This window comes from Chanos chanos, chromosome 2 (genome assembly GCF_902362185.1).
Source record: "Chanos chanos chromosome 2, fChaCha1.1, whole genome shotgun sequence".
NCBI classification, from domain to species: domain Eukaryota; kingdom Metazoa; phylum Chordata; class Actinopteri; order Gonorynchiformes; family Chanidae; genus Chanos; species Chanos chanos.
This window is the reverse complement of record NC_044496.1, coordinates 13,337,294-13,360,520: the sequence shown is the minus strand read 5'-3', so window position 1 is coordinate 13,360,520 and position 23,227 is coordinate 13,337,294. Positions and strand designations below refer to the sequence as shown.

The window sequence follows — 23,227 nt, the reverse complement described above, 5'->3', positions numbered from 1 at the left end:
CCAATTTTTGTTCTAAGAAATGACAGATTATTAATTAGTTGCAAATTATGAAGTTAAACGTTATTGCAAGAATACGTGATGATGATCCTTGAAGTAATGGACTATCTGGAGGTTGCTTCACTGTGTAGCTGGATGAATCTCAGCATGACCAGTTATTTGACAGGTTTTACCACATGATCTTATTCCCCCAAAGACACTGAAAGAGCTCTTTAAAACTCAGCCTTGTTTACCTTTCTTTCTTACATAGCTTTTTTTTTAAAGTTATTTATTTATTTATTTTTACTTTCATACATTTACATTACCTCAAGTCACCGCGTTCTTCACTTTTGTATGGCACTGTTCTACTGTATAATCTGTAGAGAACCCAATGCCCAGAGGGATCAAAGGTCTCAATAGACAGAGAAGCGAAGTGGAGATGGGTTGATGTTGAAACTAGTGGCTGAATGTGTCAGAGATTTACAATCTAGCCAAGCTGTTGGCAGTATGAGCTTCCTTTTTTTTAGTTGCATTATAATCTGCTTTAGACAGAGAAATATCAACCCTATGAAAACAAATTGTTTATTATCCTCAGAATCTGTTGTTATTCTTAGGGAGTAAAGCAGGCCTGCACTACAACATAAAACCTCGATATACATTCCACTGTGGAGCCAAACTAAGGACAAATCGTGCAGATAGGAATAAAGTGTAATGCGAATGCAGTATAAAAACTGCCACTCCTTTGCCCATTCTGCCCTATGTTCATAATCAAACATTTGTTTATAGATGTGGAGCTCTGTGTGGGACAGTGTTAATGTAAGGCTTTGTGGCCTTTGGAGAGGCCTTTGAAGACGAGGCCTTTTGGCACAATGTGAAAAATGTCCATAAATATTGTGAGAAGAGAGATGCAATTTTCAGAAGGAAATGTGAAAATAAGCATTGGAACATCACTGCACATCACCCAGATTCGATACAGGTTTGGTGATTTCTGAGGGATTAACATTACAGAGTGTAGACTAAGCAGTTCCTTAGAGGATGTGTGGATCCATTCCGTCACGCAACTGGAATGGTGTAAATTGCAGAAGGAAATTATATGACGCTTTTTAAAGTGACTGGTCTGATAGAACATCATGGTTTGGTTTGCTGTTTTTTCTCCCCTGTCATTAGATGAATGCTTGATACAGAGAAGCATTGCTGATGAGTTGTAACGTGAAACGTGGTTGGAATGTTTGCTCATGTGCCATACTCTGACTCTTCAGGGTTGTGCTCAGCATCCTCACTGAAAACTATTTTTGACCACATTTTTGATAGGACATTCATCATGTTTGTCACTAGGCTAATTATTAGTAGAGACATGTGTAATTGGGGACCAGGTTTCTCATTGATTGTTTTGAGCTGGGCAGTTTGAGTTCCTGGACTTTATGTCAGAGGTTGATGTATTGCTCCCCTGTTGCCCTGAGAGGGTCTGACCTGCTGCTCTAACGGTCTCCAGCAGAAAGGCTTTATCACAGACATGTCTTAAGGTCAAAGTAACGTAGGGACACTTATGTATTATTTTTTATTGGTTAGACAGCCAATCTCAGAAAACCTGAGAAGAGTAGAGGAATAACTGAAATATAAAAGTCAAAAACAAGCTCTGGTACAAAAACTTAAGAAATAGCCAGAGGATTGTTATAAATCTTAAATGATAAATGCAACACTATTCTGTCCATGAGCTCTCTTGGCTTTCTCCCAAATAGTGGTTATGATAAACCAGAGATCAGTGATGAAGCAGAAACAGTGTCAGACTTATGCTTTATGGCCAATGACTACAAACATTTAATGAGGATGACTGGTAGTCAACACAGAAGTTTATTATAAAATAAATGATGATCTATTTGTTGTTTATAGGAATTTAGCGATTCCATTTTCTCCAGTTAATTTCTCTCACGGTTTTAACCAGTAAATTGTTGCAGAATGTTTATATGGTTTGCCTTTTACCTCATTTTAAAATAATCACTTTTTTGGTTCTTGTGGTCGTGCACTAAAGAAATTGCTCACCAACAGGGAGAGCCAATCACTGGTCAGCGATAATTGGAGCCTCCCATTCTAAGAACTATGTGCTGTGGGAGTATGGTGGCTATGCCAGCGAAGGAGTCAAACAGGTGGCAGAGCTTGGCTCACCCGTCAAGATGGAGGAGGAGATTCGACAGAAGGTAAGACTGCTGTATTTAAATGATGTTCTGCATTTTTGTTTATCTAGCTATTTCTCTTATACATTGAATTAATGAATGTTAAATAACATACACAAACATTAACCCGTTAGTCACATAAGAAGTTTTACTATTGGAAATCTTGTGAATTAATTTTAAACTCAAACCTCATCTTTATACTTTAAATATGGAGTATTTGCAGTGACTGAGCAGGAAACATGAAAAAAATGATACATCTGCTTTTCTGAGGTATTACTGGCACAGCATAACAGCATTCTCAGTTGTTTTCTATGAAGTAATGGGAGAACAATGTTCAGGTGGATATTAGGAGTTTGCTGCTTGCTCATGGAATTATTTCAGGTTTCTGTTGTACGAGGAATTCGTGTTGTACATGGTTTGCATTCCATGCTGAATAGGAGTCCTACTTATTTAAACAAACATATTAGTTAGAATCTGCTGCTCTAAACACTTAGTGGTTTAATAATAATTCACCTCAGCGGAAAGTGGGAGGGCATCATCCCTCTTCTCCTTGAAAAAATCTGATAAGAATAATAATAAGAATTAGAAGCTGTCTCCACAGAGGCGGAATAATAAAATAGCGCTGAAATGGCATATAGTGGTCATTACCTTACCTTGGTAATGTAACAGCATAATTACAAGCTTATGGAAGAGCAACCAATCAGGACCATGGACTAAGAGATGAACTAAGCAGGTCAATAGTTGACAGGTACAGGGGAGTTTTTCCAACCATAAATTCGTAGGCACAGATAAAAACTTAGTTCAGAAGCAAATGTTCAGCCTTGGTCTCTTTGCTCATGTACTTTTTTTGTACCATGTTGTTTACCTCTCCAGAACAAACTGGCAGACTGAGATGGCATTCCACTTTCAAATAGTTTAATCAAACTGATACAGCAATATTGATAGCAGTTACAAGCTGAATAATCAAAACACAAGACTTTAAGCTTTATTATTTGTTTCCTCTTACTGACATAACTTACACATCGATATAAGGTGGAGATTGCCTCCTCTTGTATCTCTTTTAAATCCAATGACCCTGTAAAGTCAGTTACATCTTTCCTGTTTCCTCATCTGGCTGCATCCCTTGCAACTGTTTCATTGAACGATACTCTGTTAGCTTGGCAACTCTGCAGGGATTATCAATATATCTCACTGACATTGTTATTCTCTAAGCCATGCAGTCACCATAGGGGGTTTTCATGCATGTTCACTGCCTCTTGGAGCCTCACAGAGAAGCAAGAGGGGGGCTGTTTTCAGTGGAGAAGATGGATAATTCTTCTCTGGGGGTGGCTGGATATTGAGTGATGTCTGCAGGCCTCAGGGCTAGGAGGCTGGAAGAAAGTAAGTTAGTTCATGGGACATGGTGCACACAACTGCCTAGATGAGCTCTTGAATATTCTACAGCTTCAGAACTCACATGATGTGCATTACAAACTCCCTTCACTGATGACAAAGGGGGGGGGCTATGAGGAAAAAATGAAGCCAGAAGATGCAATCTCATGGACTAGAGTTTATACATTCCATAAATTAAATAAATAAAGATGGAAGCTCTTAAGAAATTACAAAGTGCATTCAAATGATCATCATGAGCATTTTGAAATACAACAACAACAACAACAATGATTCTTTACTTAATACCAATTGATTACAAGTAACCACACTGAAACAGTGTTAATGTATCATGTTGACTAATAATCAGCTGTTATGTATTATTCGTAGGGCGTAGTAAGGTGGGGGTGGTCCCAAAACCTGAAAACCCATAATTGAGTATCCACATATTTAACGATGTTACTTCATATCAAAAAAGATTATTAACAAACAGTGGTTTAAATAATTAGGAATCATTCACAGTTTTATAGCTCTGGTTTTAAGTAGGTCTAAGAACCTTCCAGGACTAAACAGCATGATCTGCTGAATAGAACATAGAAGTAGATTTCAGTGCAAGATTAATGACTTTTCGGCAGACCAGCCTTAAATGTGTAAATACTGAAGTGAGTTATATCTGCTCCTGATTACATCACATAGAGAGCTTTCTTCAGAAATTGACAACAGCATGAGAGTGGCAGCACCCCCGGCACTTCTACAAAAGATCAACATGTGCAATTGTATCCTCTACTGAAAGATAGCAGACCATCATTCACTAACTTTAATAGGAATTGTTGCTCTATGTGTGAGAGCACAGTGTGACGGGGGAGAGGAGGAACATGGTATGATGCACAAGCTCTCTCTGATTGTCCAATGAAAGTTTAGGAAGGAACTGTGCCACATGCCCTCAATTTTATCTATTTTATTAAAGTATTAAAGTCTTCTTTAAGTTGCCTCTTACACTATTATTAGCTGGTATACTATCATCGCCCCTAATTAGGTATCTCTGTGTACGAGCCATATAATCAGTTCAGGGGTCTTAATTAATTAACAGGATGCTCCTTTTCAAGATGCTATATAACTGTATTACATAGGATGTGTAGGGCTCAGTGTTGATCTGCAGTAAGTATCTGTTCTTCATAGTATTTGACCTTTTGGGGATCCAGCTGAAGGTGAAGTAATCAAGATATATTTGGACATGGAAACGGGAAGACGCTGTTGGTAAATTGCTGACACACTAAAAAAGATTGCTCCTCAGAGTGATAACGATGAGCTTAGGGAGACTGGGGTGCGGGGTGGTGGTGAAGGAGTTTTAACATAGATGAATGTAAAACTGGAATTTTCTAAGGGCCGAGACGGCAGCCAGAAGAGGAATGATCTCAGTGTTTGTGTAGTTTCATTTGCAGCACCAGGGAAGCAGCAGAAAGACAGGTCATTCTGTGTACCTATGCATAGATGATGGCTTTATGGCTTTTGTCATCCCTACAGAAAGCAGTCTTATCAATGTATGCCTTCATCTGTTTCACTATAATGCATATTTAATTTATTTTTCAATCTTTTTTGAAGGAGGTTAGGAATACAACAAGATATCTTTTCATTGTGATGTTTAGAAACTGAAATTGACTTGCTCTCCTGTTCCTTGAGTGGTAAATGGCAATCACTGATGTAAACTTTTTTTTTTCCTGTCTGAATGCATTATTGGCTCCCTATAGGAAAGTAAACTGAACTGGCTCTGCTCACCATATTCATCTCACGTATCTTGCTACACACTTTTGGAAAAAAAAAACAAAACAAAAACAAACAAAAAGAAACCCTTTTTGATTCTCTCAGCTACATCTATTGCAAAGAGTCCCAGGTGTCTTCTTTGCAGTTAGAATTTGATTGCTTGCATTCTCACGTATAATTCCTCAGCTGAATCATATAAGCGAGAACAGTTGTGCTGTATATTTGAGTACTGGTCAAGGCCTCATTTTCTTTTGTTGCTTTTTTTATAATCTGAAGTGTTTGTTGGTACAGCTGAGGACATGCTTAGGAGCATTGAAAATGGACAATTGTTATGGACTTTAATCTCCTGGAGTACAGTATGTGGTTGAATTTGGTGGCACAACTAGGACACATTGCAAATCTGTGTACAGTTCACTAGGTTTGTTAATTTAATTCTTTTTTAATTTTTAATATTATTTATTTATATAAATTTATTTGTGTGTGTGTGTGTGCGCGTGCGTTTGTTTTTTTGTGTGCGTGTGTTTGTGTGTGCATTGCCATAAAACAGCATCACAATATAATTCTTCCTCCTTCCCAGGACACCCATTAAAGTGTTACTACGCCCCCCTTCATTTTCAAGCCATTGAAATGCCTCCTCATGGAGATGTTAGTAACTGAAACAATCAAAGCCTTTGGGTCCCAGCCTTGGTCTATGTCAGTAATTTGTGTATGCAGTCAGCTATTACCTTGTCTCAGTGTGCTACTAATGAGAAGCCTGGTGTCTCGAATGCTGTAATGGCTGTGTCCCTCTGTGTTGAGGTTTCTTCATGCTGGCTATTGGTGAGCTTCTCTGATGGGTTGTGAAATTCTTCATTTCCTCAAACAGTATGGGGGACAGACTTAAACAGAAAAGAAAAGAAAAGAAAAGATGTTGCTTAACTGCTGATAGCGATGACTAGAACAGTGTCAATAAAGCCCATGGCTTATGCCACATCAGTACAGAACAACAGATTTCATTTTTTTCCCCGCGGATTTAAAGCAGGAGGCATAATTCTTGCTTGGCAGCATGAGTGGGTCATGTTGCTCGGAGCATCTTGGGGTCAGAGCTCTGTGTTTCTGGTTTTTACTCCTCAGGCTTGTTGCTCAGTGGCACGTAGACGAGATGTCACTCTGACACAGGGACTGAATGTTCCATCAGAAACATTCCCTCTCTCTCCCTCCCTCCTCATTGGCTCGGGCCTTCTGTGCAGGACCTTTAGAGCAGCACATCTGAAGGTTTTACCACAGATCAATAGTTCTACTGAAAGCCCTATAGCTGTTAGCTCTGCTGGGTTTTGAAAAAAGGTTAGTATCTAGTATTTAGTCAAGTAGGTTTATAAGAGGCCACTATAAGGTGATGCAGTTTGATCATCTGGGCCTTAGAGTGTCTTTGGGGGGATGGAGGCTTAGATCAGAGCATTCTAGATTTGGAGCATTGACTTTTATGCATGGTTCTGTGTAGTGTGTGTGTGTGTGTGTGTGTGTGTGTGTGTGTGTGTGTATATATATATATATATATATATGTGTGTGTGTGTGTATGTGTGTGTGTGTGTGTGTGTGTGTATTTATTCATTTGTTTATTTATATTTGTGTGTGTGTGTGTGTATTTTGCCCAGGCTCTAAACTCTTCCAGGTTCTTTGTGTTTTACGGAGGAATATCCTGTACAAAGCAAAAACTGCTTAGAGTCAGGAGATTTTGACTTGTGTAGGTGGGCAAAGTGATTGTTGGTCTGTTAGACAGCTTGTTTTGAAACTGACAAGAAGCAGAGTCTTTATTTTTGACATTGTGACAGATTTGACATGAAACAATGTTCAGTCAGCATTCTGCTGAAGGTATTTATAGGCTCTTTTGATGAGCACACAAATCATCCTTTTGTCTGTCTTCAAAACACTGAGTGTAGGATCAGAGTTAGTGCTCTAAATCCTCTACACTGCAGCTCTGAATCTAAAGAACTGACTCAAAAACTTTTAATTGATGCTGTGAAGGTGCCTCTGACAGAGCCTCATTAGTAACACTACAATATTGATTGGCCTTTGATGTTAAACTAAAAGAAAAAGAGAATAGGAGTAGATTATTTCTGTTGATTTAGATTCTGAGAAAAAGGGAGGTATAAAGAAAACGGATTCACATACTGGATATGTCAAGTAAAATCCCACGCAAACTTCACTTATGGCCCTATATGTGATTTATGTATATGCCTTAATATCTGTCTGCGTGTGTCTCTCACTCTCTTTCCTTCCATGTGTGTGTGTGTGTGTGTGTGTGTGTGTGTGTGTGTGTGTGTCAGTGGTAGGGGCTGTGCTTAATGTCCAAGGGACCCATTATACAGTGTTTTTCATCTGTGCTGCTGGAAGTGTTCTCATTTATTTGTATCCATCTGTTTATCTCTCTCTCTCTCTCTCTCTCTCTCTCTCTCTCTCCCTCCCTCTCCCCCCCCCCTCGCTCTCCCCCACATGCACACACAAACGCACACAGATATAGTCTCCCTCATTCTCGTTCCCTCTTCTCTGAGATGAATCTGTTCATCTCCATACAGCTATGGAATTGACTCTCTCCCCACCTCCTCCTCTCTTCCTGAAATGGATGACATACCAGTAATAGCCAGACGTCTGATTCCTCCCAGATCAAAACTTCTACACTGGGTAGAGCATAATGAATGGGTTATTTCCCAAAGCCATGCTTCCTTTTCACATCATTACATTTAATGCAACCTCTCCGATGGACTGTTCTCCGGTGTTTTGAGAAAATCAAAGTATGCCCACTGGTTTCAGTTAAATTTAGATTTACACAACTACTGCATAGCTTCCTGAGGTGTCTGTTTGTATCAACAACTAGATCTCTAGATGTTTCCTCAGATTTTAGAAAAAAAAAAAAATAGCAACTGTTCTATTTTTGCAGTCACCGGGAGGAAAAGAGAGGCATAGAGTTAGCTGATTTTATTAGTGAGCACATGCTGAGTACAGAGAAATGGGGTAATGTCTTAGTAGGGTGTGAGATGTGATAACTCAAAAAGTGGTCTCTTAAGTGGGGTCAGGGAGCAGTGACGCTTGTAGTTCCAGCCATCTATAGCAATGAGCTAAATAGTACATAGCTTCTCCAGATGTTAAACTGACATTACCTCCACTGCAACTATGAGACAGAAGTAAAACATTGTGGCTGCGCTCATGATTACATGTTTGATCAATCACTGTTTAATTAAAGAGCTTGCATAAGTGATTTTTTCATCTAGATGTTATATGGAAGGAAGATCCATGGAATATCACAAAAGCCAAAGCATTTTTAAAAACCTTTCTTTCAGTGTCCTAGTTCAAAGCATAAATCCCTCCACTTTTCTGAGCTTAAGGGTGAACTATCGACTGTGATGCGTATGTGTTTTTTAAACTGTTCTAAACAAGTTATTTGTTGCTCAAAATGTGATTAAGACAAAATGTTTGTTGATTATTTACTCTCCTCTCCAATGGGATCCTCATTATGGTGTGATTCAGATGTAGTAGTACTGTGCGTATCATGACTAATACTGACATTAATGCATGCTATTCATTAGTAAATTAGTTTGCTGCAAGACTTAGTCCTCCAATGAAGAAATAATCATATTTAGAAATTGTTTTATTGCAAATGTAGATAACTTATCATTTCTTTGTCTTTACATGTATATTCAAACAAATGCTCTGTACACACACTCCCCTGTGATACAGTGAATTTCTGGGTCACTTATTCAAAACACAATTCCAATAGAGACCATTATATTTCCATGACTCCTAACAGTGTCAGAAGGGGATTACTATAAGATGGATGCCCAAACATCTCTCCTTTTTTAGTGGCTCATCCATCATCTGTATGTTTGAAGGCTGCCCCTGTATTAGCTCACAACCTTCAAGTTTTTTAAGGTATTCAGATAGATATGATGTCCAGAACTGTGTGGTAACAGTCTCATTAAACTGCATTTTCAATTACCTTATAACAGAATCCTTAATTTCATCTTATCAAAGCATAATGTCACATTGTAGATCTTCATGAGAAAAAAATAAGAGTTAATAGCATAGAGTAGTTACAGTCCAACTGAACAGCTTCCCTGTTAGTGAACCCAACCTTAGCCAGAGAGTTTCAGAGAGAGCCATTCCAAGACAAGAGTGTTGAGCTGCAAGGTGACAGAAAGCATATTCTCTAATACCTTTTCACATATGGTCTTAAGCTATCAGGGCTTTGGGTGGCTGCCACTAAATTCCCCTCTTCTCTGCTCCTCTCCTCTCATCCTCCTTCCATTTTGTGCTGTCCATTGCTGTGCCCATTACTGCAGCTACTCTTTTCTACCTTGAGCCTTTTGTTTCTGCTGACTGTGTTGGGCTGCAACATTGTTTGAAAAAATGCTGCCCAGCACCCTCCCTGAGGTGATTGCTTAATTGTTCAATCAACTGGGATTTTTGGTCGCCTGTCAAATTGGCTTTAAAATCTGCTCAGAAATGTTCTTTTATACAAAAACAGAGATGGCAGTTCTCAAAAAAGCCCAAATACTTTGGTGTATAGCCCCATTGTTAAAATATCTGCAATTCTGCACCACAAAGCACTGACAATGTACTGAAAAAATGTGTGTGTGTGTGTGTATGTGTGTGTGTGTGTGTGTGTCTGTCTGTGTCGTGAGTGGGTCAAAGTGGGCAAAATCAAAAATTGAATGCTTTGAAAAGTGCTATGCTTTTGTCTGCAGAAATTGCAGTCCCTCAATTACATTCAGTTCAGCAGCTGTTAAGTGGCATCATTATTTTCTGATCAACCCCAGTGGTTGAATAGGACTGTTATTTTTAAAAAGGGCCTTTACTTCACATTACGTTTCTTAGTGTTATATATTAAAATGTTAGCAGGTTAAAAACTGACTAGGGCCCAATACTGTATTATTTTCATTACACTTTAAAACCTCATTTTACTGCATACACAAAGAAGGCAGCAAACAAAGAAGCACATCTATGAAAAGTTCACAGTTTAATTAGTGCATTAGACTGAAAATGCTGATGTTACTGACTTTTCTTTACAGCTAAAGATGTCAGTGAGAGGGTTAATTTGTGAAAAGAGAGAACCTTAGATGGGAAAATAGACTGTCAACGATCATAAGAAATTGCTGTATTGCAAAAGAGGGACTGAAATCCCAAATGAAACAGATTTCACTTGATAAAACCTACTCCATCTTTCTGTAGCCACCAGTGAATACTTTGTTATCCTCTTTATCCACTCCAGAATGGCAAAGTGTACCAGATGCAGAAAGATGGCACAAATATGAAAATTTAGCATCTGACCATGTGGAACTATTGACATTGGGCCAGCACTGAAGTGTTGCAGAACTCTGAGTTGCTGAGGTGGCAGTGAGTGTGAAAGGAGTCCATGCTGCATGGTACCATATGTTCATGTTTCATTCATTTCTGTCTTACTGCTCCTTCGTGCCAGAGGGAGGGGCACTCTGACTGAGTTCTCTAGCCAAACAAAAGCAGCACCACTCAACCTCCTGTCATACCACGCCCAGTGCCTGATCACCAACATCTGCTTGCACAGCAACACCACAACAGACACCCCTTCACACCATGCCAACCCTACCCCATAACTCACATCAGCCTCTATTAGACCATTATGAATGTTAATTTTTTTCTGACAGGACTTGATACACTATATGTATTCAGCTTTACCATTGGTATTTGTTTTTGCTTCGGTCAGTTTATACATGCAGGACACCTTCATTCAAATATTGGATTTGTCTGTCCTTGGATTTAATGTGTATTTTTTTAGCCCCAAGTCGAGGTAAAATGCCCAATCTGCTCCTCAACAAACAGTCACTTCAACCCTCCCTGCCTCCCCAGCACCATCATAATGAGAGACATTTTAAGCGTGACGTGTGCGTTGAAATCTCTTAGAGCGTATGTCTCCTCTAATCTTTCAAGCATACCGAAAGCATTCATTAACAAACCTGTGCTAAGTGAAGAGTTCTCTCAAGCAAATCTCTAAACTGCGAAAATGCTTTGATCTTCTGTTTATCATGACTGCTGCTTGATAGCATGCAGTGACTGGTAACCAAGACTGGCTCTGTAACAAACCTGTGAGCGCGCGCACACACACACACACACACACACACACACACACACTAGGGGTGGGCAATATGGGCTAAAATTTTTATCACAGTATTTTCAACTGTATGGACAGTATCGGTATTATATCACAGTATTTATTATTTAAAGTTCATACACTTAATACTATTTTATCTGCACAGTAGCAAAATCACCAAAATTATATATTTAAAAAGTATTTATTTAAAGAAGAAATATTTCAAAGAGTAATAAGATGAAGAAAGATAAAGGCATGACGATTATTTTTTAATTAACATTACGAACATGTAACGGACTTTTCATTTGGAGTTTCTCCAAATGAACAGTTACAATTAAATAGTAATCATGATGAGGCCTAGACCTGCATGACATGAGGAAATTCTGCAATGTGCGATAACATCGTACAGTATTGTGATTACAACATGACTGGCAATAAATAAACAAATATTTAAATATCAGCTGTACAGTTCCTATGTCTTTCTGCTTTAATAGGTAGACTGCTAACATAGACCCCAAACATTGAATAGCCTATGCCCACCGGATAAAGAAATGAAATAAATAAATAATATATATCGAGAATAAGATCATAATGTTGCGAGAATAACGTCGTAATTTTACAAGAAAAAAGTCATAATATTACAAGAGTAAAGCTGTAATTTAAGGCTATGTGTTATTTTAGAGGGGAAATATCAGAAGAGCAGCCAGTTGCCTGTGTTGAAATGAGGAACCTGGAGCATCTTGTGAAGTTATACTTTAATGTAGGTTTCACAAATAACAGAATTCTTAATCTTTTGGCACATCAGGACTATATTATCATAAGTAACAGGAAAAGATTGTGTAAGACACTGTGATTGTGCAACCATGCAAGAGACAAATAACAGTTGCCAGAGGCAGGCTCAAGCTGCCATTGACTGTCCTCCGCCTGTTTTGTTGGTTGCTAGTAATATATTTTACTAAGAATTCTGGGGGTTTTTTCTCAAAATTTGACGATTTTATTCTCATAATATTACGATTTTTTAAAATAAAATTATGACTTTTGTCTTGAAATATCATGGCTTTATTCTCATTAAATTATGCCTTTATCTCATAACATTATGACCCCCCCCCCCCCCTCAATTACGACTTTATTCTTGCAATATTACCTTATTCTCGAAATCTCAGAATTTTTGTCCCTCAATGTGGCCCTAATACTCTGTCGTAATTTCAAACATGCTTTTATTGAACAAACTGGTATGTTGGCATGTTTTACACAGTACTTGTGTTTGTAACACGTCATCTCTCCTGAATCCAAAATAATTACAAATAACAGAAGTGCTGTTCACCACAAGGTCTTTGTCAACCACATTTTCCTTGCTCTGATCTCCTTCCTCAGCCATCGTGCTAGCTAACCTCTCAGTTCCCACTGATTTGACACCAGTCTGAGGGTACCTGACAGCTAGCTGGGACTTCATCTGATTGGCCAAATGGTATGAATGCATGGCCCATGTATCCAGGGCTCCGTCTGATTGGTCAAATGTTCACATGCTGAGTGTGATTTTATGGCGCGTGTAAACAAAATGATTTTTCTTATTCATCCCTTTTCAGGCAGTCTTTTGGGATGTGTTTATCGCGCATGTCGTGATGACGATAAAAATATGATTTATCGGTCAGCACTTATGGGGCCCCCAGTTACTAAAACAATATACAGTCTATTCCTGTGTAGGACTGAAATAACAAAAAACAGGAAACTAAGACTTCAATGAAAAATCATCAAAATAACAATCAGCCCTCAAAGTTCTTAGCCAGGAACACCAGCCTGTTAACATTTTCTGGCTTGAGTTGTGCGCTGGTGCATGTCACAACATTGCAATATTGGTGGGGATGGCCAGGTAATTTTTTGCCAGGCAACTCATGTCGGGGAAGTGGGAGGAGTTCATACGCCACCATTCCAATTGGTCAGATTCGCTGTCAGCTGCCATTGTCAGCAGGTAGCTGTCTAGCTCCACTGCAATACCAGACTGAGGTGCTGCATTGTTGTACTGCTTGAAGAATCTACTTACCGTTGCTCCTGGCCTCCTTGATTGTGGAGGAGCAGTATCAGCCTCTGTCTCCCATTGTCCTTGGCCCTCTGAGGGAGAGACAGCAGTAGCTGTACTCTCTCCCAGGGCTTCACCTTTGTTCTTCACTTCCTCCAACTTCTCACTGGACATGTAGGTGGCCTTGAACCTAGGGTCCAGAAATGTTACAAAGGTTAGGAGCTCTTCAGTTGCAGGATCACTGTATTTCTCATTTGAATAATCCAGGATCCTCCTCTTGATGTCCTTCCTCATCCTGCTTTGCAGTACTCTGGCTTCAAAATCTTAGAATTCAGTAAATGGAGGACTAGCTTCGCATACACGCTGACATATTCTTCCCCTGACAGGGCATCAGTAAAGTCTTGGAGGGGCTTTAGTGCCTCAGTTACTGATTCTAACACCTGACTGTCCTGCCAGCAGGGTAGAAGATGCCGCATCTTCTTATCCATGAAAAGAAAATGTGTGATTGCCTTTACCTGCTCCATTACTCTCTCCATCATTTTGACACGAGACCCCCACCTTGTTGGAGATTCTGTAACCAGCTTGTGGAGGGGCAGGCTCAACTCCCTCTGTGTGCAGGTCAGGGCACTCTGCTTCTTCCAGCTGTAGGAGAATGCACTCACTATCTTCTTGAACACACCTGTAGCCCATGTGACTCAAGAATCATTTTGGACACTGTGAAGTGATAAGAAAAACAAAATATCAGCCTAGGTAGAAAATAAGCATCATAAGACATACTGTTTTCACAACACAATTCAATGTAGCTTACAATCTAACTTATCTATTGATTTGTTTGTTTATTTATTTATTTATTGACGAAAGCATTAATGTAAAAAAAACGGATGTTATGCTTCTGACATGCTTTAGACGATGGGTTGGGGAAACAGTAACTTACCAATAGCAATATGCAGTCTGTGCCCAAAGCATGCCAGTCTGGTCCAATTTTTCAGCTCCAGTGTGCGCACCATGTTTGAGCCACTGTCAGCAGTCATACAAACAAGGCGTGTTTCCTCCAGGCCTCACTCCTTCAGTCCATGCATGATTAATTCACCGGTGTGATCGTCTGGGAAGAATGAAGTTTGTAGGCACTTGTTTCACAACTTCCACTCATCATCAGTGTAATGAATGGTTAGACCGATGTATAGCTTGGTGGTCCGGCTTGACCATAAATCGGCAGTGGTTGTGAAGAAAGCAACTTTACTGATTTCCTTCCTGACTTTGTCACAACATTCAATATACAACTGTGGCAGGTAAGTTTGGCTGAAGTATTTCTGACTAGGCAGTTGATATTTGGGGTCAAAGTGTGTACTAGCTTTTGGAAACCATCTTTCCTGACTGAATGATTGGGCAACATATCCCTCACTAGGTGGTTTGTGACTGCTCACGTTATGACTTTCCATTTTTTTGAGCCTTTGTCACAGGGGGTAACAGAGGTGAATGAGGCCCGGAGTGACAGCTGTCTGGATATTTTAGGACATGCTCCACTGCTAACACCTGAGCTAGTGGCACACTGGGTTGCCACCTCATACTCGCGAACATGGTTTGATTTCAGGTGACTAAATAGGTTGCTTGTGTTGCCACTTTTAGCTGACACAACATGACTGCACAACTTGCAAAATAAAGTTTAGTGGTCAGTGTCGGACGCTTTAAAACTAAGCTAGTTCCATACCATCGATGTCCCACCTCTCTTCGGCACTAAAGATTCATCCTCGGTCCCCTCACTTGTCTCCCCAGTTCCACTTATTTCTCCTCAGTAGTGGTGTGCAGTTTGTGAATGATTCGTTCTTTTTAAACAACTCTTTTTTTGTGAGTCATTCGTACTGGTTCACCAGCACAAGTGAATCATTTTTTTTTTGTTTGTTTGTTTTTTATCCATTCTTTTTTTCCAGTTCAGCTGCTCCCAGTCAACTGCATGCAATCGGTTGGAAACCTTTGGTATCACTACACAGTGCGTGCAGCAACAGGCTAATAACAATGACTGATAATATACTAAATTGACAAGTGTTTACATTTACCCCAGTGAAGTAAATATTTTTAATCTTTATATTATAAACAAAAGGATCTTCATTTATTTAAGCAGCTGTTGCGTCTCGACTCAAAGCCCTAAGTTCAAAAGCACGAGTTCGAACTTGGACAGCTTGAGTTCGAAAATCCAAGGTTAAAAACTCGAGTTCGATGGTTCCATGCAGTAGACAAGTCTACTCCAGGACACCTGAAGACTTAAATCTCGGTCCTTCTCAGTCGTTCTGTCGATTCAGTGGATAGACCATTCCAGTATCCCATGAAGCCAAGCTAGCAGATCTTCAGAAACAAGGAAGTAAAAGGCTGAAAGACATGAATGCTCGCTTTTTTAATGACAAAATAGAAACTTTTGTGCAATTAATAAGTGCAACATTTTGGTTTATGTTGCCTGATTAAAAATATATTAGAAGTGTTTTTTTCAACAATTAAACGATAATGTTTCAAAAGAAAGAAATAAAAAGAATTTTAAGGATGTGCATGTTGTCAGGGAAAACAGGGGACTCAGTTGCAGACTCACTGATGAATAAATAAAATGTTTATTGTGCCAGGCAGAAGTCTTTCAATACACTAGGCAGAAAGCGGAATCCAAAAAACAAGCAGAGGTCGTACCACAGAGCAGTCAGAGGGGGGCAAACAATCCAAAACGGCAGGCAAAGGCAAAATCCAGAGACAGGCAAGTGTTCAAAAGCAGGTACAGGGCAAGGCAGGCAGGCAGGCAGAAGAGGCAAAATCCAACAGGCAAAAAGTCAAAAAAACAGGCAGAGGTCAAGAACAGAAGACAATCAGGATAACAAAAGGCTAGGACGACACACTGTGGAAGGCGGTACGAACTGACAAACAAAGGGTAGAACAGGCAGGGTTTAAATAGACAGACTAATACTACTTCAACGAGACACAGGTGAGCACAATAAGTGAGGGGCGGGGCCAGGGCACATGGAAGACCAAAATAAACAAAAGCACATGACAAAACCAAAAACAAATGACAGCTGTCACCAGACCTGACCAGCAGGGGCACAATAGAGAGCAGGTCACGCAGGAACCCTGACAGTACCCCCCCTCCTACGGGCGCCTCCTGGCGTCCCAACTGGTGGTGTGGGATGGAGACGGTGGAACTCCTGGATGAGTGTGGGGTCAAGGATGTCCCGAGCTGGGACCCAACACCTCTCTTCGGGACCATAGCCCTCCCAGTCCACGAGGTATTGAAGTCCGCGACCCCGGCGCCGCACATCCAATAAACGGCGCACCGTGAAGGCCTCTGAGCCATCAATGAGGCGGGGGGGAGGAGGGGGCTTGGGGACAGGGCAGAGGGGGCTGCGGATGAAGGGCTTAACTTGTGAGACATGAAATGTGGGGTGGATACGACGGAGAGTGGAGGGCAGTCTCAGCCTCACAGCGACAGGACTGATCACCTTGGCGATGGGGAAGGGACCAATGAAACGAGGGGCCAACTTGCGGGAATCCACCCTCAGGGGAATGTCGCGGGCGGAAAGCCACACGCGCTGACCTTGCCGATAGCGTGGAGCCGTGCTGCGATGACGATCAGCATGTAGTTTTATCCTGGCTGTGGAACGAAGCAGGGCCCTCCGAGCGCGCCTCCAGGTCCGTAGACATCTCCGGATGAATGCTTGTGCTGAAGGGACTCCGACCTCCTCCTCCTGGGCAGGGAACAGAGGGGGCTGATAGCCCAGGCAACACTGAAAAGGGGACAGACCAGAGGAGGAAGAGGGTAGGGAGTTAATAGCATATTCAACCCAGGGAAGTTGTTGGCTCCAGGAAGAGGGTTCTTGGGAGGACAGGCAGCGGAGCATCACTTCCAGTTGTTGGTTGGCCCGTTCAGTCTGGCCATTAGTCTGTGGGTGAAAACCAGAGGAGAGATGGACCTTTGCTCCAAGCAACTTACAAAAAGCCTTCCAGAAGTGAGAGGTGAACTGTGGTCCTCTGTCCGACACTACTTCCGTGGGTAAACCATGAAGCCTGAAAACATGATGAATGAGGAGGAGGGCAGTCTCCTTAGCAGAGGGTAGCTTGGGAAGAGGGACCAGATGCACAGATTTAGAAAAACGGTCCACGATAGTTAATATGGTGGTGTTACCATTAGATTGAGGCAATCCAGTCACAAAGTCCAGTGCTATGTGGGACCAGGGTCTCTTGGGAACTGTCAGAGGCTGTAGTAGGCCTGAAGGGGGTCGGTTGGAGGACTTGTTTTGGGCGCAGACTGGGCAGGCTGAGACAAAGCTATGAACATCGTCCCTCATGGAAGGCCACCAGAACATCCGACTGATGAAGGCAGCCGTACGTCGGATCCCAGGATGACAGGAAAGTCTTGATGAGTGTCCCCACTGGAGAACCTGGGAGCGGACAGATTGAGGAACATACGAAAGGTTAGGAGGACAAGAGCTGGGTCCAGACTCACCCTGCTGTGCAGATCGGACCACCGACTCGATATCCCATCGAGCAGCTGCGACCAGACATCGCTTGGGGAGAATTGTAGTGACCTCCGGGGTGTCCTCAGATGCCTGAAACTGACGAGAGAGGGCATCTGGTTTGCTGTTCTTGGAACCAGGGCGATAAGACAGGGTAAAGTTAAACCGAGCAAAAAAGAGAGACCAGCGGGCCTGACGGGAATTGAGACGTCTTGCAGACCTGATATATTCAAGGTTCTTATGATCAGTCCAAACCAAGAAAGGAGAACTTGCCCCCTCGAGCCAGTGCCTCCATTCCTCCAGAGCAAGTTTGACAGCCAGTAACTCCCGGTCTCCGATGTCATAATTACTTTCCGTGGGGGTTAATCTGTGGGAGTAGAAGGCACAGGGGTGTAGCTTACCATCCACAGCAGAAAACTGAGACAAAACGGCACCCACTCCCACGTCAGATGCGTCAGTCTCAACAATAAATTGGCGGGCAGGATCAGGCTGGATGAGGATGGGAGCCGAGGTGAACCGCCTCTTCAACTCAGAGAATGCCCTCTCGGCAGTTGGGCTCCAACAAAATCTCAGTTTGGATGAAGTCAGGGAGGTGAGGGGGGCTGCCAGGGTACTGAAATTGCGAATGAAGCGGCGATAAAAATTGGCAAACCCTAAGAACCGTTGCAAGTCGCGACGGGAAGTGGGCTGGGGCCAATTCTCTACCGCCTTTATCTTTTGCTGATCCATTTGAATCCCTCCTGCCGTGATCACATAGCCCAGGAACGAGATGGTGCTCTTGTGGAATTCGCACTTCTCCGCCTTCACAAATAACTGATTCTCCAAGAGACGCTGGAGCACCCGTCGGACATGTTGGATGTGTTCAGGGAGTGATCTGGAAAATATTAAGATGTCATCCAGGTAGACAAAGACAAACAGATTTAGCATATCTCTAAGGATGTCATTAACAAAGGATTGGAAGACGGCAGGGGCATTAGTGAGACCAAATGGCATAACCAAATACTCATAGTGGCCTGATGGTGTATTGAAGGCAGTCTTCCACTCATCTCCCTCCCTTATGCGGACTAAATGGTAGGCGTTACGGAGATCAAGCTTGGAGAAGACTGTGGCACCTTGCAGCAGCTCAAGAGCGGATGACATCAGGGGTAGCGGGTAGCGGTTCTTCACAGTGATATCATTGAGGCCTCTGTAATCAATGCAGGGACGGAGAGACCCATCCTTCTTGCCGACAAAGAAGAACCCCGCCCCAGCTGGGGAAGAAGAAGGGCGAATTATGCCAGCTGCTAGGGAGTCCTGTATGTACCTGTTCATGGCTTCCGTCTCTGGTGGCGACAGGGAGTACAAGCGGCCTCTGGGTGGTGAAGTCCCTGGAAGGAGCTCTATGATGCAATCATATGGACGGTGAGGCGGCAGAGAAGTGGCTCGTGCTTTGCTAAATACCATGCTGAGATCCCGATATTCAGGGGGAACTGAGGACAGGTCAGGGTGCTCCTCTGGAGACGAGGGAACCGGGGTTGAAGGAGCCTGAGCAGCACGGAGGCAGTGATTCGAACAGAAGGAGCTCCATTCTAAAACCTTATTGTGGGACCAGTCAATGTGGGGATTGTGCTGAGCTAGCCAGGGATGGCCTAAAACAACAGATGCCTGGGGTGAATCAATCAAATGAAAAACAATGTTCTCCCAGTGATTGCCAGAGATGAGAAGCCTCACCGGAGCTGTTGTGTGAGTGATCCGAGCAAGCCTTACTCCCGTTAGTGCGTTGGCCTCCACAGGGAACTGCAGCGGAGTGGAAGGGATGCCAAGTTGGGCGGCCAGACCTGCATTCATAAAGTTCCCCTCTGCCCCAGAGTCGATGAGTACTGAAATAATGTGTCTATGGCCGTCAGTGACAAGGTAAGCTGGTAAAAGAGTACGTGTGGTAGAGGGCCGGGAAAGCGGAGTATTGCTCACCTGTAGTCCTGTGTTCAAAGGTGAGCGTTTAGCTTTTACTGGACAGGTGGACACAAAGTGGCCGGGCCGGCCACAGTACAAGCAGGAATTGGTGCTGATCCTCCTTTGTCTCTCTGAGACGGACAGACGGGCATGGTTGACCTGCATGGGTTCTGGGGTGACAGTCGATGGTGACGGATGACTTGGCGCAGACGACCCTGATTCAGGCTGGCGAGTGAACATATGAAACCTGGAGGGACCCCGTGCTCCTTCAGTAATCCACTCCTGACGACGTTGCTTCATGCGGTTGTCGATTCGTATGGCCAAATCTATCAGATGCTGAAAGCCAGTTGGTAGCTCACAGGTGGCTAGCTCGTCCTTAATGGCCTCGGACAAACCGTTCAGAAAGGCATCATATTGGGCCTCTGTATTCCAGTCGGTCGTGGTGGCAAGAGTGCGGAACTGGATAGCATAATCTGAAACTGAGCGGACTCCCTGCCGGATTCTCAGCAATTCTCTGGCGGCCTCTCTCCCATGCTGGGAACGATCAAAGACCCTCCTCATCTCATCACAAAATGCCTGGTAGCTGTCACAGAATGGAGCCCGAGTCTCCCACACTGCCGTTCCCCACTCTCTTGCTCGACCAGACAGCAAAGTGATGACATATGCAATACGGGCTCGATCAGTGGGGAAGGTGGTGGGCTGGAGCTCGAAAACCAGAGAGCACTGAGAGAGGAAGGACCTGCAGGTTCCTGGTTCGCCGTTGTATGACTCAGGTGGTGGCAGACGGGGCTCTCGGGCCAGCTGAGCTGGAGGGGTTTGCTGGGGGGCGGATGACGTTACTGGTGGTGAATGGCTAGGTTTCAGTGCCAGCTGGATCTGTTGTAACTGGGAAGTGATACTGGTCAGGGTGGCAGAGAAGGCCTCCATTGTCTGGTTAACGTTGGCAAAATGGCCCTCATGTCTTCCCAACATTGCACCCTGTCGAGAGAGAGCCTCTCGAAGCTGGCTGGAGTCTGCTGAGTCCATTATGGTCAGTTCGTGTTGTCAGGGAAAACAGGGGACTCAGTTGCAGACTCACTGATGAATAAATAAAATGTTTATTGTGCCAGGCAGAAGTCTTTCAATACACTAGGCAGAAAGCGGAATCCAAAAAACAAGCAGAGGTCGTACCACAGAGCAGTCAGAGGGGGGCAAACAATCCAAAACGGCAGGCAAAGGCAAAATCCAGAGACAGGCAAGTGTTCAAAAGCAGGTACAGGGCAAGGCAGGCAGGCAGGCAGAAGAGGCAAAATCCAACAGGCAAAAAGTCAAAAAAACAGGCAGAGGTCAAGAACAGAAGACAATCAGGATAACAAAAGGCTAGGACGACACACTGTGGAAGGCGGTACGAACTGACAAACAAAGGGTAGAACAGGCAGGGTTTAAATAGACAGACTAATACTACTTCAACGAGACACAGGTGAGCACAATAAGTGAGGGGCGGGGCCAGGGCACATGGAAGACCAAAATAAACAAAAGCACATGACAAAACCAAAAACAAATGACAGCTGTCACCAGACCTGACCAGCAGGGGCACAATAGAGAGCAGGTCACGCAGGAACCCTGACACATGTAATTGTATGATGTTAAACTGACATGTTTTAGGCTATGCACAATTATCGATACATTGATTTAATCGACCATTTTGAAATTTAAATATAAAGGGAACATTAGCAAAGAAGAAATAAATAGCTTTATTGACATTATGCAAAGTTTTTGTAATTATTTTATCAACATTAGATTTGTACACAGCCTTTTGCATTCAACGTAAAGCTTCAGCAAGTGCGCTAAGGAGGAGGAAATATACTGGAAGTGCAAGAATAAACACTAGAAAACCCGAAAAAACCCCGGTTTCCGTTCTCGGACTGTTGGAAAGAATTGATTCACTAAAATGAATCGAATTGTCCACCACTACTCCTCAGCAAGCTCTGCTCTGGCCCTAAGTAAGTTCATGTAACATGTGAACAACAACCTGTATTGATGGAGATGCAAATGGTTGCCCATACATCTTTCAGTCATATACATGTTTTCATGCGAAATGTAGCATTTAGCCTCTGCCATCTTGGCCAGACTTTTTTTGTTACTCCTGCCTCTCTAGAGAATGTCATGCACCAAACACATCACACCCTGAATTGATTAGTTCTTGTGTGGTTCTCATTTGCATAAAGTTGAGAATTCGCCATCTCAGTTTCACATGCTTCTGCAAATTCGCACTGATTTCGCAACATCAGCGTGAATTTCGCACACATTTGACCTCAATTCGCAGCTGTTGAAATGTACTATTAGGTTTTAAACTAGGCTTACCATTAATTCCGACCGAGTAATTTGATTGGGCATTCTATGAGTGCTGATATTGAGTATAACAGCACTGGGATGTTTTACTATTATGTATCACTTCGCTTTACAGATGTTCTGATGCAATCGTTATCTACACCAATCAATTTTCTGACAGCCGAAATTCTGGGAAATATCCCAATATTGACGGTGTTACCAAATTTCATGTGGTGGCTTGATGTAGTACCTTTGACAACTTTAATACTGAAATACCGCCCACCCCTAACATACACACACACACACACATACACGCACACACACACATAGATTCATGCACACAGTGAACAAGAACTTTGTTTAAATCACATGAGAGACAGCAGGCAGTCCATGTAGAATCTGCATACATTGAATGCTTTTTGAATACAGCTCTTGGAGCAGACCGTGTAGCTCTACGTGATTGGTGACAGTTCACTCATGAGAAAGAGCATAGTAATTATTTTGTGTGCATGTGTGCTCTTCTTCTCCTCTTTAAGATCTTCATAACCATGGTGGCCCTGTAAACACTATGAAGCTGAATTGTGTAGCCAGATTATGGTTAATTCATGAGCTTTCCCTCATAAATCATAAATTTGTTTACTGTAGTGGTCCATACCTGGCATCATTCTCCTGTGCTGAAGAGCTGTCCTATCTGAAGGTCTTTATTCAAAGCAATCTGCATCTGATTTATTTGCTCATGTAGTTGTAGTGTTCTCCTTGGAATCTACTTCCACCTTCAGAAAGTGTTGTAGGGGCCGAGGTCAAACAAAGAGGAAATCAGTGCATAACTTATATACAGATTCAAAAAGCGACTGCTTCAATCCAGAAAATATAAATTATAGCTTTGAACCAGCTTTGTTTATCACCAAAAGATGACACACCAATGATTTTCTTTCAGACACATTCATTGCAAAGATTTAATACAGATTCACTGACTGACAGCTTGATAGCTTGGATCCACTTGTTTGTCACCCAAACATACCACTTAAATGCATGCCCAACTTCTAATGCATGCGCACACACATGCAGGCACGCATGCATGTACACACAAAGGAGCTTGTCGCTTTTT

The 23,227-nt window shown here is 42.5% G+C and overlaps 1 protein-coding gene across 1 annotated transcript in view; it reads left to right on the top strand.

The window, feature by feature from the left end:
- The window catches only part of spon1a (spondin 1a), a 70,465-nt gene that overhangs the window by 12,987 nt on the left and 34,251 nt on the right, over positions 1–23,227 (top strand). Inside the window, exon 6 of the mRNA XM_030794215.1 lies at positions 2,023–2,171. Within this exon, the coding sequence (XP_030650075.1) occupies positions 2,023–2,171 (149 nt within the window). The remainder of the gene's footprint in view (positions 1–2,022; positions 2,172–23,227) is intronic.